At 35.2% G+C, this 16904-nt stretch overlaps 1 protein-coding gene across 1 annotated transcript in view; it reads right to left on the reverse strand.

Annotated features, from left to right (window-relative positions):
* The window catches only part of JAK1 (Janus kinase 1), a 459211-nt gene that overhangs the window by 48980 nt on the left and 393327 nt on the right, over positions 1–16904 (reverse strand). The window contains exon 22 of the mRNA XM_053693677.1: positions 15481–15591. Within this exon, the coding sequence (XP_053549652.1) occupies positions 15481–15591 (111 nt within the window). The remainder of the gene's footprint in view (positions 1–15480; positions 15592–16904) is intronic.

The following is a 16904-nucleotide window of genomic DNA, read 5'->3' on the forward strand; positions in this document are numbered from 1 at the left end:
TTAGTATATAATGTAACCTATATGAATATGCTTAGGTCTGTGTTACCATTAGTATATAATGTAACCTATATGAATGTGCTTAGCACTGTTACCATTAGTATATAATGTAACCTATATGAATATGCTTAGCACTGTTACCATTAGTATATAATGTAACCTATATGAATATGCTTAGCACTGTTACCATTAGTATATAATGTAACCTATATGAATGTGCTTAGCACTGTTACCATTAGTATATAATGTAACCTATATGATTGTGCTTAGCACTGTGTTACCATTAGTACATAATGTAACCTATATGAATGTGCTTAGCACTGTGTTACCATTAGTACATAATGTAACCTATATGAATGTGCTTAGCACTGTGTTACCATTAGTACATAATGTAACCTATATGAATGTGCTTAGTACTGTGTTACCATTAGTATATAATGTAACCTATATCAATGTGCTTAGCACTGTGTTACCATTAGTATATAATGTAACCTATATGAATGTGCTTAGCACTGTGTTACCATTAGTATATAATGTAACCTATATGAATGTGTTTAGCACTGTGTTACCATTAGTATATAATGTAACCTATATCAATGTGCTTAGCACTGTGTTACCATTAGTATATAATGTAACCTATATGAATGTGTTTAGCACTGTGTTACCATTAGTATATAATGTAACCTATATGAATATGCTTAGCACTGTTACCATTAGTATATAATGTAACCTATATGATTGTGCTTAGCACTGTGTTACCATTAGTATATAATGTAACCTATATGAATGTGCTTAGCACTGTGTTACCATTAGTATATAATGTAACCTATATGAATGTGCTTAGCACTGTGTTACCATTAGTATATAATGTAACCTATATGAATGTGCTTAGCACTGTGTTACCATTAGTACATAATGTAACCTATATGAATGTGCTTAGCACTGTGTTACCATTAGTATATAATGTAACCTATATGAATGTGCTTAGCACTGTGTTACCATTAGTATATAATGTAACCTATATGAATGTGCTTAGCACTGTGTTACCATTAGTATATAATGTAACCTATATGAATGTGCTTAGCACTGTGTTACCATTAGTATATAATGTAACCTATATGAATATGCTTAGCACTGTGTTACCATTAGTATATAATGTAACCTATATCAATGTGCTTAGCACTGTTACCATTAGTATATAATGTAACCTATATGAATATGCTTAGCACTGTGTTACCATTAGTATATAATGTAACCTATATGAATGTGCTTAGCACTGTGTTACCATTAGTATATAATGTAACCTATATGAATGTGCTTAGCACTGTTACCATTAGTATATAATGTAACCTATATGAATATGCTTAGCACTGTGTTACCATTAGTATATAATGTAACCTATATGAATGTGTTTAGCACTGTGTTACCATTAGTATATAATGTAACCTATATGAATATGCTTAGCACTGTTACCATTAGTATATAATGTAACCTATATGAATATGCTTAGCACTGTGTTACCATTAGTATATAATGTAACCTATATGAATGTGTTTAGCACTGTGTTACCATTAGTATATAATGTAACCTATATGAATGTGCTTAGCACTGTGTTACCATTAGTATATAATGTAACCTATATGAATATGCTTAGGTCTGTGTTACCATTAGTATATAATGTAACCTATATGAATATGCTTAGCACTGTGTTACCATTAGTATATAATGTAACCTATATGATTGTGCTTAGCACTGTGTTACCATTAGTATATAATGTAACCTATATGATTGTGCTTAGCACTGTGTTACCATTAGTATATAATGTAACCTATATGAATGTGTTTAGCACTGTGTTACCATTAGTATATAATGTAACCTATATGAATGTGCTTAGCTCTGTGTTACCATTAGTATATAATGTAACCTATATGAATGTGCTTAGCACTGTGTTACCATTAGTATATAATGTAACCTATATGAATGTGCTTAGCACTGTGTTACCATTAGTATATAATGTAACCTATATGAATGTGCTTAGCACTGTGTTACCATTAGTATATAATGTAACCTATATGAATGTGCTTAGCACTGTTACCATTAGTATATAATGTAACCTATATGAATGTGCTTAGCACTGTTACCATTAGTATATAATGTAACCTATATGAATGTGTTTAGCACTGTTACCATTAGTATATAATGTAACCTATATGAATGTGTTTAGCACTGTTACCATTAGTATATAATGTAACCTATATGAATGTGCTTAGCACTGTTACCATTAGTATATAATGTAACCTATATGAATGTGCTTAGCACTGTTACCATTAGTATATAATGTAACCTATATGAATGTGTTTAGCACTGTGTTACCATTAGTACATAATGTAACCTATATGAATGTGTTTAGCACTGTGTTACCATTAGTATATAATGTAACCTATATGAATGTGCTTAGCACTGTGTTACCATTAGTATATAATGTAACCTATATGAATGTGCTTAGCACTGTGTTACCATTAGTAAATAATGTAACCTATATGAATGTGTTTAGCACTGTGTTACCATTAGTATATAATGTAACCTATATGAATGTGCTTAGCACTGTGTTACCATTAGTACATAATGTAACCTATATGAATGTGCTTAGCACTGTTACCATTAGTATATAATGTAACCTATATGAATGTGCTTAGCACTGTTACCATTAGTATATAATGTAACCTATATGAATGTGCTTAGCACTGTGTTACCATTAGTATATAATGTAACCTATATGAATGTGTTTAGCACTGTTACCATTAGTATATAATGTAACCTATATGAATGTGTTTAGCACTGTTACCATTAGTATATAATGTAACCTATATGATTGTGCTTAGCACTGTATTACCATTAGTATATAATGTAACCTATATGATTGTGCTTAGCACTGTATTACCATTAGTATATAATGTAACCTATATGAATGTGTTACCATTAGTATATAATGTAACCTATATGACTGTGCTTAGCACGGTGTTACCATTAGTATATAATGTAACCTATATGAATGTACTTAGCACTGTTACCATTAGTATATAATGTAACCTATATGAATGTGTTTAGCACTGTTACCATTAGTATATAATGTAACCTATATGAATGTGCTTAGCACTGTTACCATTAGTATATAATGTAACCTATATGAATGTGCTTAGCACTGTGTTACCATTAGTATATAATGTAACCTATATGAATGTGTTTAGCACTGTGTTACCATTAGTATATAATGTAACCTATATGAATGTGCTTAGCTCTGTGTTACCATTAGTATATAATGTAACCTATATGAATGTGCTTAGCACTGTGTTACCATTAGTATATAATGTAACCTATATGAATGTGCTTAGCACTGTGTTACCATTAGTATATAATGTAACCTATATGAATGTGCTTAGCACTGTGTTACCATTAGTATATAATGTAACCTATATGAATGTGCTTAGCACTGTTACCATTAGTATATAATGTAACCTATATGAATGTGCTTAGCACTGTTACCATTAGTATATAATGTAACCTATATGAATGTGTTTAGCACTGTTACCATTAGTATATAATGTAACCTATATGAATGTGTTTAGCACTGTTACCATTAGTATATAATGTAACCTATATGAATGTGCTTAGCACTGTTACCATTAGTATATAATGTAACCTATATGAATGTGCTTAGCACTGTTACCATTAGTATATAATGTAACCTATATGAATGTGTTTAGCACTGTGTTACCATTAGTACATAATGTAACCTATATGAATGTGTTTAGCACTGTGTTACCATTAGTATATAATGTAACCTATATGAATGTGCTTAGCACTGTGTTACCATTAGTATATAATGTAACCTATATGAATGTGCTTAGCACTGTGTTACCATTAGTATATAATGTAACCTATATGAATATGCTTAGCACTGTGTTACCATTAGTATATAATGTAACCTATATGAATGTGCTTAGCACTGTGTTACCATTAGTATATAATGTAACCTATATGAATGTGCTTAGCACTGTGTTACCATTAGTATATAATGTAACCTATATGAATGTGTTTAGCACTGTGTTACTATTAGTATATAATGTAACCTATATGAATGTGCTTAGCACTGTTACCATTAGTACATAATGTAACCTATATGAATGTGTTTAGCACTGTGTTACCTTTAGTATATAATGTAACCTATATGAATGTGCTTAGCACTGTGTTACCATTAGTATATAATGTAACCTATATGAATGTGTTTAGCACTGTTACCATTAGTATATAATGTAACCTATATGATTGTGCTTAGCACTGTGTTACCATTAGTACATAATGTAACCTATATGAATGTGCTTAGCACTGTTACCATTAGTATATAATGTAACCTATATGAATGTGTTTAGCACTGTGTTACCATTAGTATATAATGTAACCTATATGAATGTGCTTAGCACTGTGTTACCATTAGTATATAATGTAACCTATATGAATGTGCTTAGCACTGTGTTACCATTAGTATATAATGTAACCTATATGAATGTGTTTAGCACTGTGTTACCATTAGTATATAATGTAACCTATATGAATGTGTTACCATTAGTATATAATGTAACCTATATGAATGTGCTTAGCACTGTGTTACCATTAGTATATAATGTAACCTATATGAATGTGTTTAGCACTGTGTTACCATTAGTATATAATGTAACCTATATGAATGTGTTTAGCACTGTTACCATTAGTATATAATGTAACCTATATGAATGTGCTTAGCACTGTGTTACTATTAGTATATAATGTAACCTATATGAATGTGTTTAGCACTGTGTTACCATTAGTATATAATGTAACCTATATGAATGTGTTACCATTAGTATATAATGTAACCTATATGAATGTGCTTAGCACTGTGTTACCATTAGTATATAATGTAACCTATATGAATGTGCTTAGCACTGTGTTACCATTAGTATATAATGTAACCTATATGAATGTGCTTAGCACTGTGTTACCATTAGTATATAATGTAACCTATATGAATGTGCTTAGCACTGTGTTACCATTAGTATATAATGTAACCTATATGAATGTGTTTAGCACTGTGTTACCATTAGTATATAATGTAACCTATATGAATGTGTTACCATTAGTATATAATGTAACCTATATGAATGTGCTTAGCACTGTGTTACCATTAGTATATAATGTAACCTATATGAATGTGCTTAGCACTGTGTTACCAATAGTATATAATGTAACCTATATGAATGTGTTTAGCACTGTTACCATTAGTATATAATGTAACCTATATGAATGTGCTTAGCACTGTTACCATTAGTATATAATGTAACCTATATGAATGTGCTTAGCACTGTTACCATTAGTATATAATGTAACCTATATGAATATGCTTAGCACTGTGTTACCATTAGTATATAATGTAACCTATATGAATGTGCTTAGCACTGTTACCATTAGTATATAATGTAACCTATATGAATATGCTTAGCACTGTTACCATTAGTATATAATGTAACCTATATGAATGTGTTTAGCACTGTGTTACCATTAGTATATAATGTAACCTATATGAATATGCTTAGCACTGTTACCATTAGTATATAATGTAACCTATATGAATGTGCTTAGCACTGTGTTACCATTAGTATATAATGTAACCTATATGAATGTGCTTAGCACTGTGTTACCATTAGTATATAATGTAACCTATATGAATATGCTTAGGTCTGTGTTACCATTAGTATATAATGTAACCTATATGAATGTGCTTAGCACTGTTACCATTAGTATATAATGTAACCTATATGAATATGCTTAGCACTGTTACCATTAGTATATAATGTAACCTATATGAATATGCTTAGCACTGTTACCATTAGTATATAATGTAACCTATATGAATGTGCTTAGCACTGTTACCATTAGTATATAATGTAACCTATATGATTGTGCTTAGCACTGTGTTACCATTAGTACATAATGTAACCTATATGAATGTGCTTAGCACTGTGTTACCATTAGTACATAATGTAACCTATATGAATGTGCTTAGCACTGTGTTACCATTAGTACATAATGTAACCTATATGAATGTGCTTAGTACTGTGTTACCATTAGTATATAATGTAACCTATATCAATGTGCTTAGCACTGTGTTACCATTAGTATATAATGTAACCTATATGAATGTGCTTAGCACTGTGTTACCATTAGTATATAATGTAACCTATATGAATGTGCTTAGCACTGTGTTACCATTAGTATATAATGTAACCTATATGAATGTGTTTAGCACTGTGTTACCATTAGTATATAATGTAACCTATATGAATGTGCTTAGCACTGTGTTACCATTAGTACATAATGTAACCTATATGAATGTGTTTAGCACTGTGTTACCATTAGTATATAATGTAACCTATATCAATGTGCTTAGCACTGTGTTACCATTAGTATATAATGTAACCTATATGAATGTGTTTAGCACTGTGTTACCATTAGTATATAATGTAACCTATATGAATATGCTTAGCACTGTTACCATTAGTATATAATGTAACCTATATGATTGTGCTTAGCACTGTGTTACCATTAGTATATAATGTAACCTATATGAATGTGCTTAGCACTGTGTTACCATTAGTATATAATGTAACCTATATGAATGTGCTTAGCACTGTGTTACCATTAGTATATAATGTAACCTATATGAATGTGCTTAGCACTGTGTTACCATTAGTACATAATGTAACCTATATGAATGTGCTTAGCACTGTGTTACCATTAGTATATAATGTAACCTATATGAATGTGCTTAGCACTGTGTTACCATTAGTATATAATGTAACCTATATGAATGTGCTTAGCACTGTGTTACCATTAGTATATAATGTAACCTATATGAATGTGCTTAGCACTGTGTTACCATTAGTATATAATGTAACCTATATGAATATGCTTAGCACTGTGTTACCATTAGTATATAATGTAACCTATATCAATGTGCTTAGCACTGTTACCATTAGTATATAATGTAACCTATATGAATATGCTTAGCACTGTGTTACCATTAGTATATAATGTAACCTATATGAATGTGCTTAGCACTGTGTTACCATTAGTATATAATGTAACCTATATGAATGTGCTTAGCACTGTTACCATTAGTATATAATGTAACCTATATGAATATGCTTAGCACTGTGTTACCATTAGTATATAATGTAACCTATATGAATGTGTTTAGCACTGTGTTACCATTAGTATATAATGTAACCTATATGAATATGCTTAGCACTGTTACCATTAGTATATAATGTAACCTATATGAATATGCTTAGCACTGTGTTACCATTAGTATATAATGTAACCTATATGAATGTGTTTAGCACTGTGTTACCATTAGTATATAATGTAACCTATATGAATGTGCTTAGCACTGTGTTACCATTAGTATATAATGTAACCTATATGAATATGCTTAGGTCTGTGTTACCATTAGTATATAATGTAACCTATATGAATATGCTTAGCACTGTGTTACCATTAGTATATAATGTAACCTATATGATTGTGCTTAGCACTGTGTTACCATTAGTATATAATGTAACCTATATGATTGTGCTTAGCACTGTGTTACCATTAGTATATAATGTAACCTATATGAATGTGCTTAGCACTGTGTTACCATTAGTATATAATGTAACCTATATGAATGTGCTTAGCACTGTGTTACCATTAGTATATAATGTAACCTATATGAATGTGCTTAGCACTGTGTTACCATTAGTATATAATGTAACCTATATGAATATGCTTAGCACTGTGTTACCATTAGTATATAATGTAACCTATATGAATGTGCTTAGCACTGTGTTACCATTAGTATATAATGTAACCTATATGAATACGCTTAACACTGTGTTACTATTAGTATATAAATAAACCCCAGTCCCAGTCCCTGTTCCGGAATCTGAACGGGAACAATCACTCCCAGAGCAGAGAGGTCTCCTACGCAGTGTACAAACGCCTCTCGTTTTGGCAATTAAACTTGAAAGCAGAAACCTGCCTCTGGGTGGAAAACTTTAAAACTCCAATTTGAATCCCTGGGACACTATTTTCTATTGCCCATGGATTCTGAACATCTGGAACCCAAGTCTGAGTGAAGACGTAAAGTCTGCCCCCTACAAGATCCCGTATCAGGGCATATCCGTCATGCTGGCTTTGATTCAACAGTAGGCTATTTGGTGTTTTTTTTAGTTGAAATTCTTCAAATTTCAAAAAACATTAATTCCGTCAGGCTAGGTCCCAACAAGGTCCTCTCCTTGTAAGGAATCGCTAAAATCTTAGACTTAGAGACTTAGAGCATACATCCGTAGAACAAAGCTCTAACCCTAAGACTCTGTGAACTGGAACAGAGAAAACCTGAAATCTATGCTCCCAGTTTGTTAACTTGAAAGGAAGCATTTAAAATAAAGGAATTAGCCAACTTGAAAGCTTACATCCGATCCTGGAGTTTATCCAGGAGAGGTTCCGACTTAGTTGTATCAGACAACGCATCAAATCAATATGCCGTCGCACTAGTGACGGTAGCAAAGTACACAACAGGTTACCTTGGAAACCCTGGTGTACATCCCTTTTCTAACTTTTTTGAAAAACCCAACTCTCCTCTAAGGGTATAGGAGTTCCCTTTAGCTAGGCTGGAAAGTACTCCTTCCTAAGACGGCTATGGGAAACATTTCAAATATAGGGAATGCGGTCTCTTCCATTCCTTATAACTCACTGGCCGCACTAGAATAGACTACACCAGTAGTGTCGGAGCCGCCCAGGGTAGCTGAAACCTCCTAAAGTAACAAATGGAGGTGTGCAAGAATACTCTCCCAGATAATCCCGAAGTATCTTCCTCTTTCAGGTAATAATTATTATTGGAATAATTGTGCTTTATACAAAAAAATCATAACCACCACAAAAAAAGGGCGGGCCTCATGGACTCTTGCTAATATGAAAGAAATGAATTTATCAGGTAAGTTCTTACATAAATTATGTTTTCTTTCATGTAATTAGCAAGAGTCCATGAGCTAGTGACGTATGGGATAATGACTACCCAAGATGTGGATCTTTCCACACAAGAGTCGCTAGAGAGGGAGGGATAAAATAAAGACAGCCAATTCCTGCTGAAAATAATCCATACCCAAAATAAAGTTTAATGAAAAACATAAGCAGAAGATTCAAACTGAAACCGCTGCCTGAAGTACTTTTCTACCAAAAACTGCTTCAGAAGAAGAAAATACATCAAAATGGTAGAATTTGGTAAAAGTATGCAAAGAGGACCAAGTTGCCGCTTTGCAAATCTGATCAACCGAAGCTTCATTCCTAAACGCCCAGGAAGTAGAAACTGACCTAGTAGAATGAGCTGTAATCCTCTGAGGCGGAGTTTTACCCGACTCAACATAGGCAAGATGAACTAAAGATTTCAACCAAGATGCCAAAGAAATGGCAGAAGTTTTCTGGCCTTTCTAGAACCGGAAAAGATAACAAATAAACTAGAAGTCTTTCGGAAAGACTTAGTAGCTTCAACATAATATTTCAAAGCTCTAACAACATCCAAAGAATGCAACGATTTCTCCTTAAAATTCTTAGGATTAGGACATAATGAAGGAACCACAATGTCTCTACTAATGTTGTTGGAATTCACAACTTAGGTAAAAATTCAAAAGAAGTTCGCAACACCGCCTTATCCTGATGAAAAATCAGAAAAGGAGACTCACAAGAAAGAGCAGATAATTCAGAAACTCTTCTGGCAGAAGAGATGGCCAAAAGGAACAAAACTTTCCAAGAAAGTAATTTAATGTCCAATGAATGCATAGGTTCAAATGGAGGAGCTTGAAGAGCCCCCAGAACCAAATTCAAACTCCAAGGAGGAGAAAGTGACTTAATGACAGGCTTTATACGAACCAAAGCTTGTACAAAACAATGAATATCAGGAAGAATAGCAATCTTTCTGTGAAAAAGAACAGAAAGAGCAGAGATTTGTCCTTTCAAGGAACTTGCGGACAAACCCTTATCTAAACCATCCTGAAGAAACTGTAATATTCTCGGTATTCTAAAAGAATGCCAAGAAAAATGATGAGAAAGACACCAAGAAATATAAGTCTTCCAGACTCTATAATATATCTCTCTGGATACAGATTTACGAGCCTGTAACATAGTATTAATCACAGAGTCAGAGAAACCTCTTTGACCAAGAATCAAGCGTTCAATCTCCATACCTTTAAATTTAAGGATTTCAGATCCTGATGGAAAAAAAGGACCTTGAGACAGAAGGTCTGGTCTTAACGGAAGAGTCCACGGTTGGCAAGAGGCCATCCGGACAAGATCCGCATACCAAAACCTGTGAGGCCATGCCGGAGCTACCAGCAGAACAAACGAGCATTCCTTCAGAATCTTGGAGATTACTCTTGGAAGAAGAACTAGAGGCGGAAAGATATAGGCAGGATGATACTTCCAAGGAAGTGATAATGCATCCACTGCCTCCGCCTGAGGATCCCGGGATCTGGACAGATACCTGGGAAGTTTCTTGTTTAGATGAGAAGCCATCAGATCTATTTCTGGAAGTTCCCACATTTGAACAATCTGAAGAAATACCTCTGGGTGAAGAGACCATTCGCCCGGATGCAATGTTTGGCGACTGAGATAATCCGCTTTCCAATTGTCCATACCTGGGATATGAACCGCAGAGATTAGACAGGAGCTGGATTCCGCCCAAACCAAAATTCGAGATACTTCTTTCATAGCCAGAGGACTGTGAGTCCCTCCTTGATGATTGATGTATGCCACAGTTGTGACATTGTCTATCTGAAAACAAATGAACAACTCTCTCTTCAGAAGAGGCCAAGACTGAAGAGCTCTGAAAATTGCACGGAGTTCCAAAATATTGATCGGAAATCTCACCTCCTGAGATTCCCAAACCCCTTGTGCCGTCAGATACCCCCACACAGCTCCCCAACCTGTAAGACTTGCATCTGTTGAGATTATAGTCCAGGTCGGAAGAACAAAGAAGCCCCCTGAACTAAACGATGGTGATCTGTCCACCATGTCAGAGAGTGTCGTAAAATCGGTTTAAAGATATTAATTGAGATATCTTGAGTAATCCCTGTACCAGTGGTTCAGCATACAGAGCTGAAGAGGTCGCATGTGAAAACGAGCAAAGGAGATCGCATCTGATGCGGCAGTCCTAAGACCCAACATTTCCATGCATAAGGCTACCAAAGGGAATGATTGTGACTGAAGGTTGTGACAAGCTGATATCAATGTTAAACTTCTCTTGTCTGACAAGGACAGAGTCATAGACACTGAATCTATCTAGAAACCTAAAAAGGTTACCCTTGTCTGAGGAATCAATGAACTGATTGGTAAATTGATCCTCCAACCATGAACTTGAAGAAACAACACAAGTCGATTCGTATGAGATTCTTCGAAAATGAGAAGACTGAGCAAGTACCAAGATATCGTCCAAATAAGGAAATACCAAAACCCTGTTCTCTGATTACAGAAAGAAGGGCACCGAGAACCTTTGAAAAAAATTATTGGAACTGAGGCTAGGCCAAACGGTAGAGCCACAAAACCGGTAATGCTTGTCTAAAAAGAGAATCTCAGACACTAAAAGTGATCTGGATAAATCGGAATATGCAGATACACATCCTGTAAATCTATTGTAGGCATATAATGCCCTTGCTAAACAAAAGGCAGGATAGTCCTACAGTAACCATCTTGAATGTTGGTATCCTAACATAACGATTCAATAATGATAGATCCGGAACTGGTCTGAAGGAATTGACCTTCTTTGGTACAATGAAGAGATAAAATAAAACCCCAGCCCCTGTTCCAGAACTGGAACTGGCATAAATACTCCAGCCAACTCTAGATCTGAAACACATTTCAGAAATGCTGAGCCTTTGCTGTGTTAACTGGGACACGGGAAAGAAAAAAATCTCTTAGCAGGAGGCCTTAACTTGAAGCCAATTCTGTACCTTTCTGAAACAATGTTCTGAAACCAGAGATTGAGAAAGGAATTGATCCAAATTTCTTTGAAGAAAACGTAATCTGCCCCATACCAGCTGAGCTGGAATAAGGGCCGCACCTTCATAGGTACTTAGGAGCTGGCTATAGGTTTCTATAAGGCTTGGATATATTCCAAACTGGAAATAGTTTCCAAACTGATACCGCTCCTGAGGATGAAGGATCAGGCTTTTGTTCCTTGTTGTGAGGAAAGGAACGAAAATGATTATTTACCCTGGAAAGAAAGGGAAAGCAAAGTTGGCTTAGAAGACATATCAGCATTCCAAGTTTAATCCATAAAGCTTTTCTAGCTAAAATAGCTAGAGACATATACCTGACATCAACTCTAATGATATCAAAAGATGGTATCACCAATAAAATTATTAGCATGTTATAGAATAATAATAATGCTATAAAATTATGATCTGTTACTTGTTGCGCTAAAGCTTCTAACCAAAAAGTTGAAGCTGCAGCAACATCCGCTAAAAATATAGCAGGTCTAAGAAGATTACCTGAACATAAGTAAGCTTTTCTTAGAAAGGATTCAATTTTCCTATCTAAAGGATCCTTAAATGAAGTACTATCTGCCGTAGGAATAGTAGTACATTAGCAGGAGTAGAGACAGCCCCATAACCTTAGGGATTTTTGTCCCAAAAAACTCTAATCTGTCAGATGGCACAGGATATAATTGCTTAAACGTCTAGAAGGAGTAAATAAATTACCCAAATTATTCCATTCCCTGGAAATTACTTCAGAAATAGCATCAGGGAGATAAAACACTTCTGGAATAACTACAGGAGATTTAAAAACCTTATTTAAACGTTTACATTTACTATCAAGAGGACCAGAATCCTCTATTTCTAATGCAAATAATACTTCTTTAAGTAAAGAACGAATAAATTCCATCTTGAACAAATACAAAGATTTATCAGCATCAACCTCTGAGACAGAAACCTCTGAACCAGAAGAACCATTATCAGTATCAGAATGATGATGTTCATTTAAAAATTCATCTGAAAAAAGAGAAGTTTTAAAAGACTTTTATGTATACTAGAAGGAGAAATAACAGACATAGCCTTCTTAATGGATTTAAAAAATAAAATCTCTTATGTTATCAGGAACACTCTGAAAATTAGATGTTGACGGAACAGCAACAGGTAATGTAACAGTACTAAAGGAAATTTTATCTGCATTAATAAGTTTGACATGACATGCAATACAAACAACAGCTGGAGAAACAGATACCAAAAGTTTATAGCAGATACACTTAGCTTGGTAGCTCCAGCACTGGGCAGTGATTTTCCTGAAGTATCTTCTGACTCAGTTGCAACGTGGAACATCTTGCAATATGTAAAAGAAAAAAACAACATATAAAGCAAAATTGATCAAATTCCTTAAATGACAGTTTCAGGAATGGGAAAAAAATGCCAGAGAACAAGCTTCTAGCAACCAGAAGCAATAAATAATGAGACTTAAATAATGTGGAGACAAAAATGACGCCCATATTTTTTAGCGCCAAAAAAGACGCCCACATTATTTGGCGCCTAAATGCTTTTGGCGCCAAAAATGACGCCACATCCGGAACGCCGACATTTTTGACGCAAAAAAACGTCAAAAAATGACGCAACTTCCGGCGACACGTATGACGCCGGAAACAGAAAAAAAATTTGCGCCAAAAAAGTCTGCGCCAAGAATGACGCAATAAAATGAAGCATTTTCTGCCCCCGCGAGCCTAACAGCCCACAGGGAAAAAGTCAAATTTTTTAAGGTAAGAAAAAATGATTGAAACAAATGCATTTATCCCAAATATGAAACTGACTGTCTGAAAATAAGGAAAGTTGAACATTCTGAGTCAAGGCAAATAAATGTTTGAATACATATATTTAGAACTTTATAAACAAAGTGCCCAACCATAGCTTAGAGTGTCACAGAAAATAAGATTTACTTACCCCAGGACACTCATCTACATGTTTGTAGAAAGCCAAACCAGTACTGAAACGAGAATCAGTAGAGGTAATGGTATATATATGAGTATATCGTCGATCTGAAAAGGGAGGTAAGAGATGAATCTCTACGACCGATAACAGAGAACCTATGAAATAGACCCCGTAGAAGGAGATCACTGCATTCAAATAGGCAATACTCTCCTCACATCCCTCTGACATTCACTGCACGCTGAGAGGAAAACCGGGCTCCAACTTGCTGCGGAGCGCATATCAACGTAGAATCTAGCACAAACTTACTTCACCACCTCCATAGGAGGCAAAGTTTGTAAAACTGAATTGTGGGTGTGGTGAGGGGTGTATTTATAGGCATTTTAAGGTTTGGGAAACTTTGCCCCTCCTGGTAGGAATGTATATCCCATACGTCACTAGCTCATGGACTCTTGCTAATTACATGAAAGAAACATATAAATGCAGGAAATGCAGAGCAACTCCGGGTGGAGTTTGAGAGGAAACGTAGGGCACTGCATGTGGGCTAGAAAAAATGTTGTGGGACACTATAGGAGAAAATAGTGGCATAGATGGATAATTGTCCACAGACTCCTAAACAATAAACGCCTTAGGCGTAAGTTCAGAAAAAAATGAAAATTTTTATTAAAAATTGACACATAAAAAAACTTAACTGTCTCTTTAAATTTTAAAAGTAACTTTTTATTTCAGAGTGCACAAGCCAGTCAAATTACTGTTTATAGACATTGCCATAACATTAAAGAAGCAATGTGTTGTGCAGCAATTCCATATGGGAATTGCAAGGAACCGCAGGGCACTGCATGTGAGACAGAAAATAAATTTTCATAAATTAGCATTTTCTGTTTGTGGGACATTTCTATTGCTTCACTTAAAGTAATGGTAAGTTCTAGAGTTTCAAAAACGCTATTACTTATCACTAAAAATATAGACGACCTTCAATCATCTGTTTAAAAAAAAACTGATGAATAGGTACTGTACTTTTATTTGGCTGTGGCTTTAGCACTAACCTTATCGTCTCCAGCCGCCAACGGCATGGCTCAGTTTTTTCAATAAGGTGATGTTTCCACCTCATTGAAACCTGAACTGTGCCGTGGGTAGACCGGAAGCGCTTAGGTTAGTGCTAAAGCCACAACCAAATAAAGGTACCAGTTCATTAGTAGTTGTTTTTTTAACTGATGAACGAAGGTCGCCTTTATTTTTAGTGATGGTAAATCCTAGAGCTTTGAAAGGCTAGAACGTACCATTATTCAGTTTTTAAGCATTGTTTGCAATATAACTGCATCAGCAAAAATGCTTTGTCTATGTGCTTTTCAGTTGTGACTGGAATGTCTCTTCACTAACTGTAACTAGATTCGGTTTCATTGAGTCAAATTTAACAACCAGTAAGCCAAAGTCAATAACGCACCTCATTTGGGCAATCTGGTGGACTTGGTAAGCGTTTCCCTTCTTCCAAGACACGAACAAGACGAGTAACAGTCATCTGACCTTGTGTTGGACCGATCATTTTCAAAAACATCTAAAGAAAAAAAAGAAGATTCTTACTGGAAAATTAGATCACAAAGTAAATATTACATTTCTAAAGAATATATTCTAAAATGCAAAATGTGTAACACACATATGAAGCTTTATATATATTCCACACAGAGTATAAGATTAATTAAAGCGAAGGTAAACTTCGCACGATGCTATTAGTGGCAATGCAAATACTTGTAAAATGAGAGGTACTTTCATTCATCAATTTTCTTATTTACATATATTTACCTAGTTCTAATCCGTTTTATTTCGGTTTCCAATCTTTTCACAATCAGCCCGGTTTTTTTTCTTGGCCGGTCACGTTCTTTAAACAGCCAATAGTCAGTCTGGCCGTAAGGCGGCCGTCATTTGACGTCACACTATTGCTGGACGTTCTGCGCATGCGTTACTATTATTTCTTTCACTTCCTACCCGGGCTCGCTCCACTTTAGCGCATGCGCAATCACGCTAGAGACATGGATATAATTACTGCGTAAAGCAAATTGAAACTAGCTAGTCATTGAATACTATGTGGCAACGATTGACGCCTGCGCTTTAGGCATAAAATGTTTGGGTCACGCAGGCAGGCGCAAATCGATTGTATGGGGAATGGTGCGCATGCGCAATTGTTCCGGCAATCGGGAACGCGCATTTGAAGTACGTACAGAGCGGGTGGGACCGCTCTGTACGTAATAACATAATTTATGCTTACCTGATAAATTCCTTTCTTCTGTAGTGTGATCAGTCCACGGGTCATCATTACTTCTGGGATATTAACTGCTCCCCTACAGGAAGTGCAAGAGGATTCACCCAGCAGAGCTGCATATAGCTCCTCCCCTCTACGTCACTCCCAGTCATTCGACCAAGGACCAACGAGAAAGGAAAAGCCAAGGGTGAAGTGGTGACTGGAGTATAAATTAAAAAATATTTACCTGCCTTAAAAACAGGGCGGGCCGTGGACTGATCACACTACAGAAGAAAGGAATTTATCAGGTAAGCATAAATTATGTTTTCTTCTGTTAAGTGTGATCAGTCCACGGGTCATCATTACTTCTGGGATACCAATACCAAAGCAAAAGTACACGGATGACGGGAGGGATAGGCAGACTCTTTATACAGAAGGAACCACTGCCTGAAGAACCTTTCTCCCAAAAATAGCCTCCGATGAAGCAAAGGTGTCAAACTTGTAAAATTTGGAAAAAGTATGAAGCGAAGACCAAGTTGCAGCCTTGCAAATCTGTTCAACAGAGGCCTCATTCTTGAAGGCCCAAGTGGAAGCCACAGCTCTAGTAGAATGAGCTGTAATTCTTTCAGGGG

The sequence above is a fragment of the Bombina bombina genome, chromosome 10 (assembly GCF_027579735.1).
Source record: "Bombina bombina isolate aBomBom1 chromosome 10, aBomBom1.pri, whole genome shotgun sequence".
Taxonomy (NCBI): domain Eukaryota; kingdom Metazoa; phylum Chordata; class Amphibia; order Anura; family Bombinatoridae; genus Bombina; species Bombina bombina.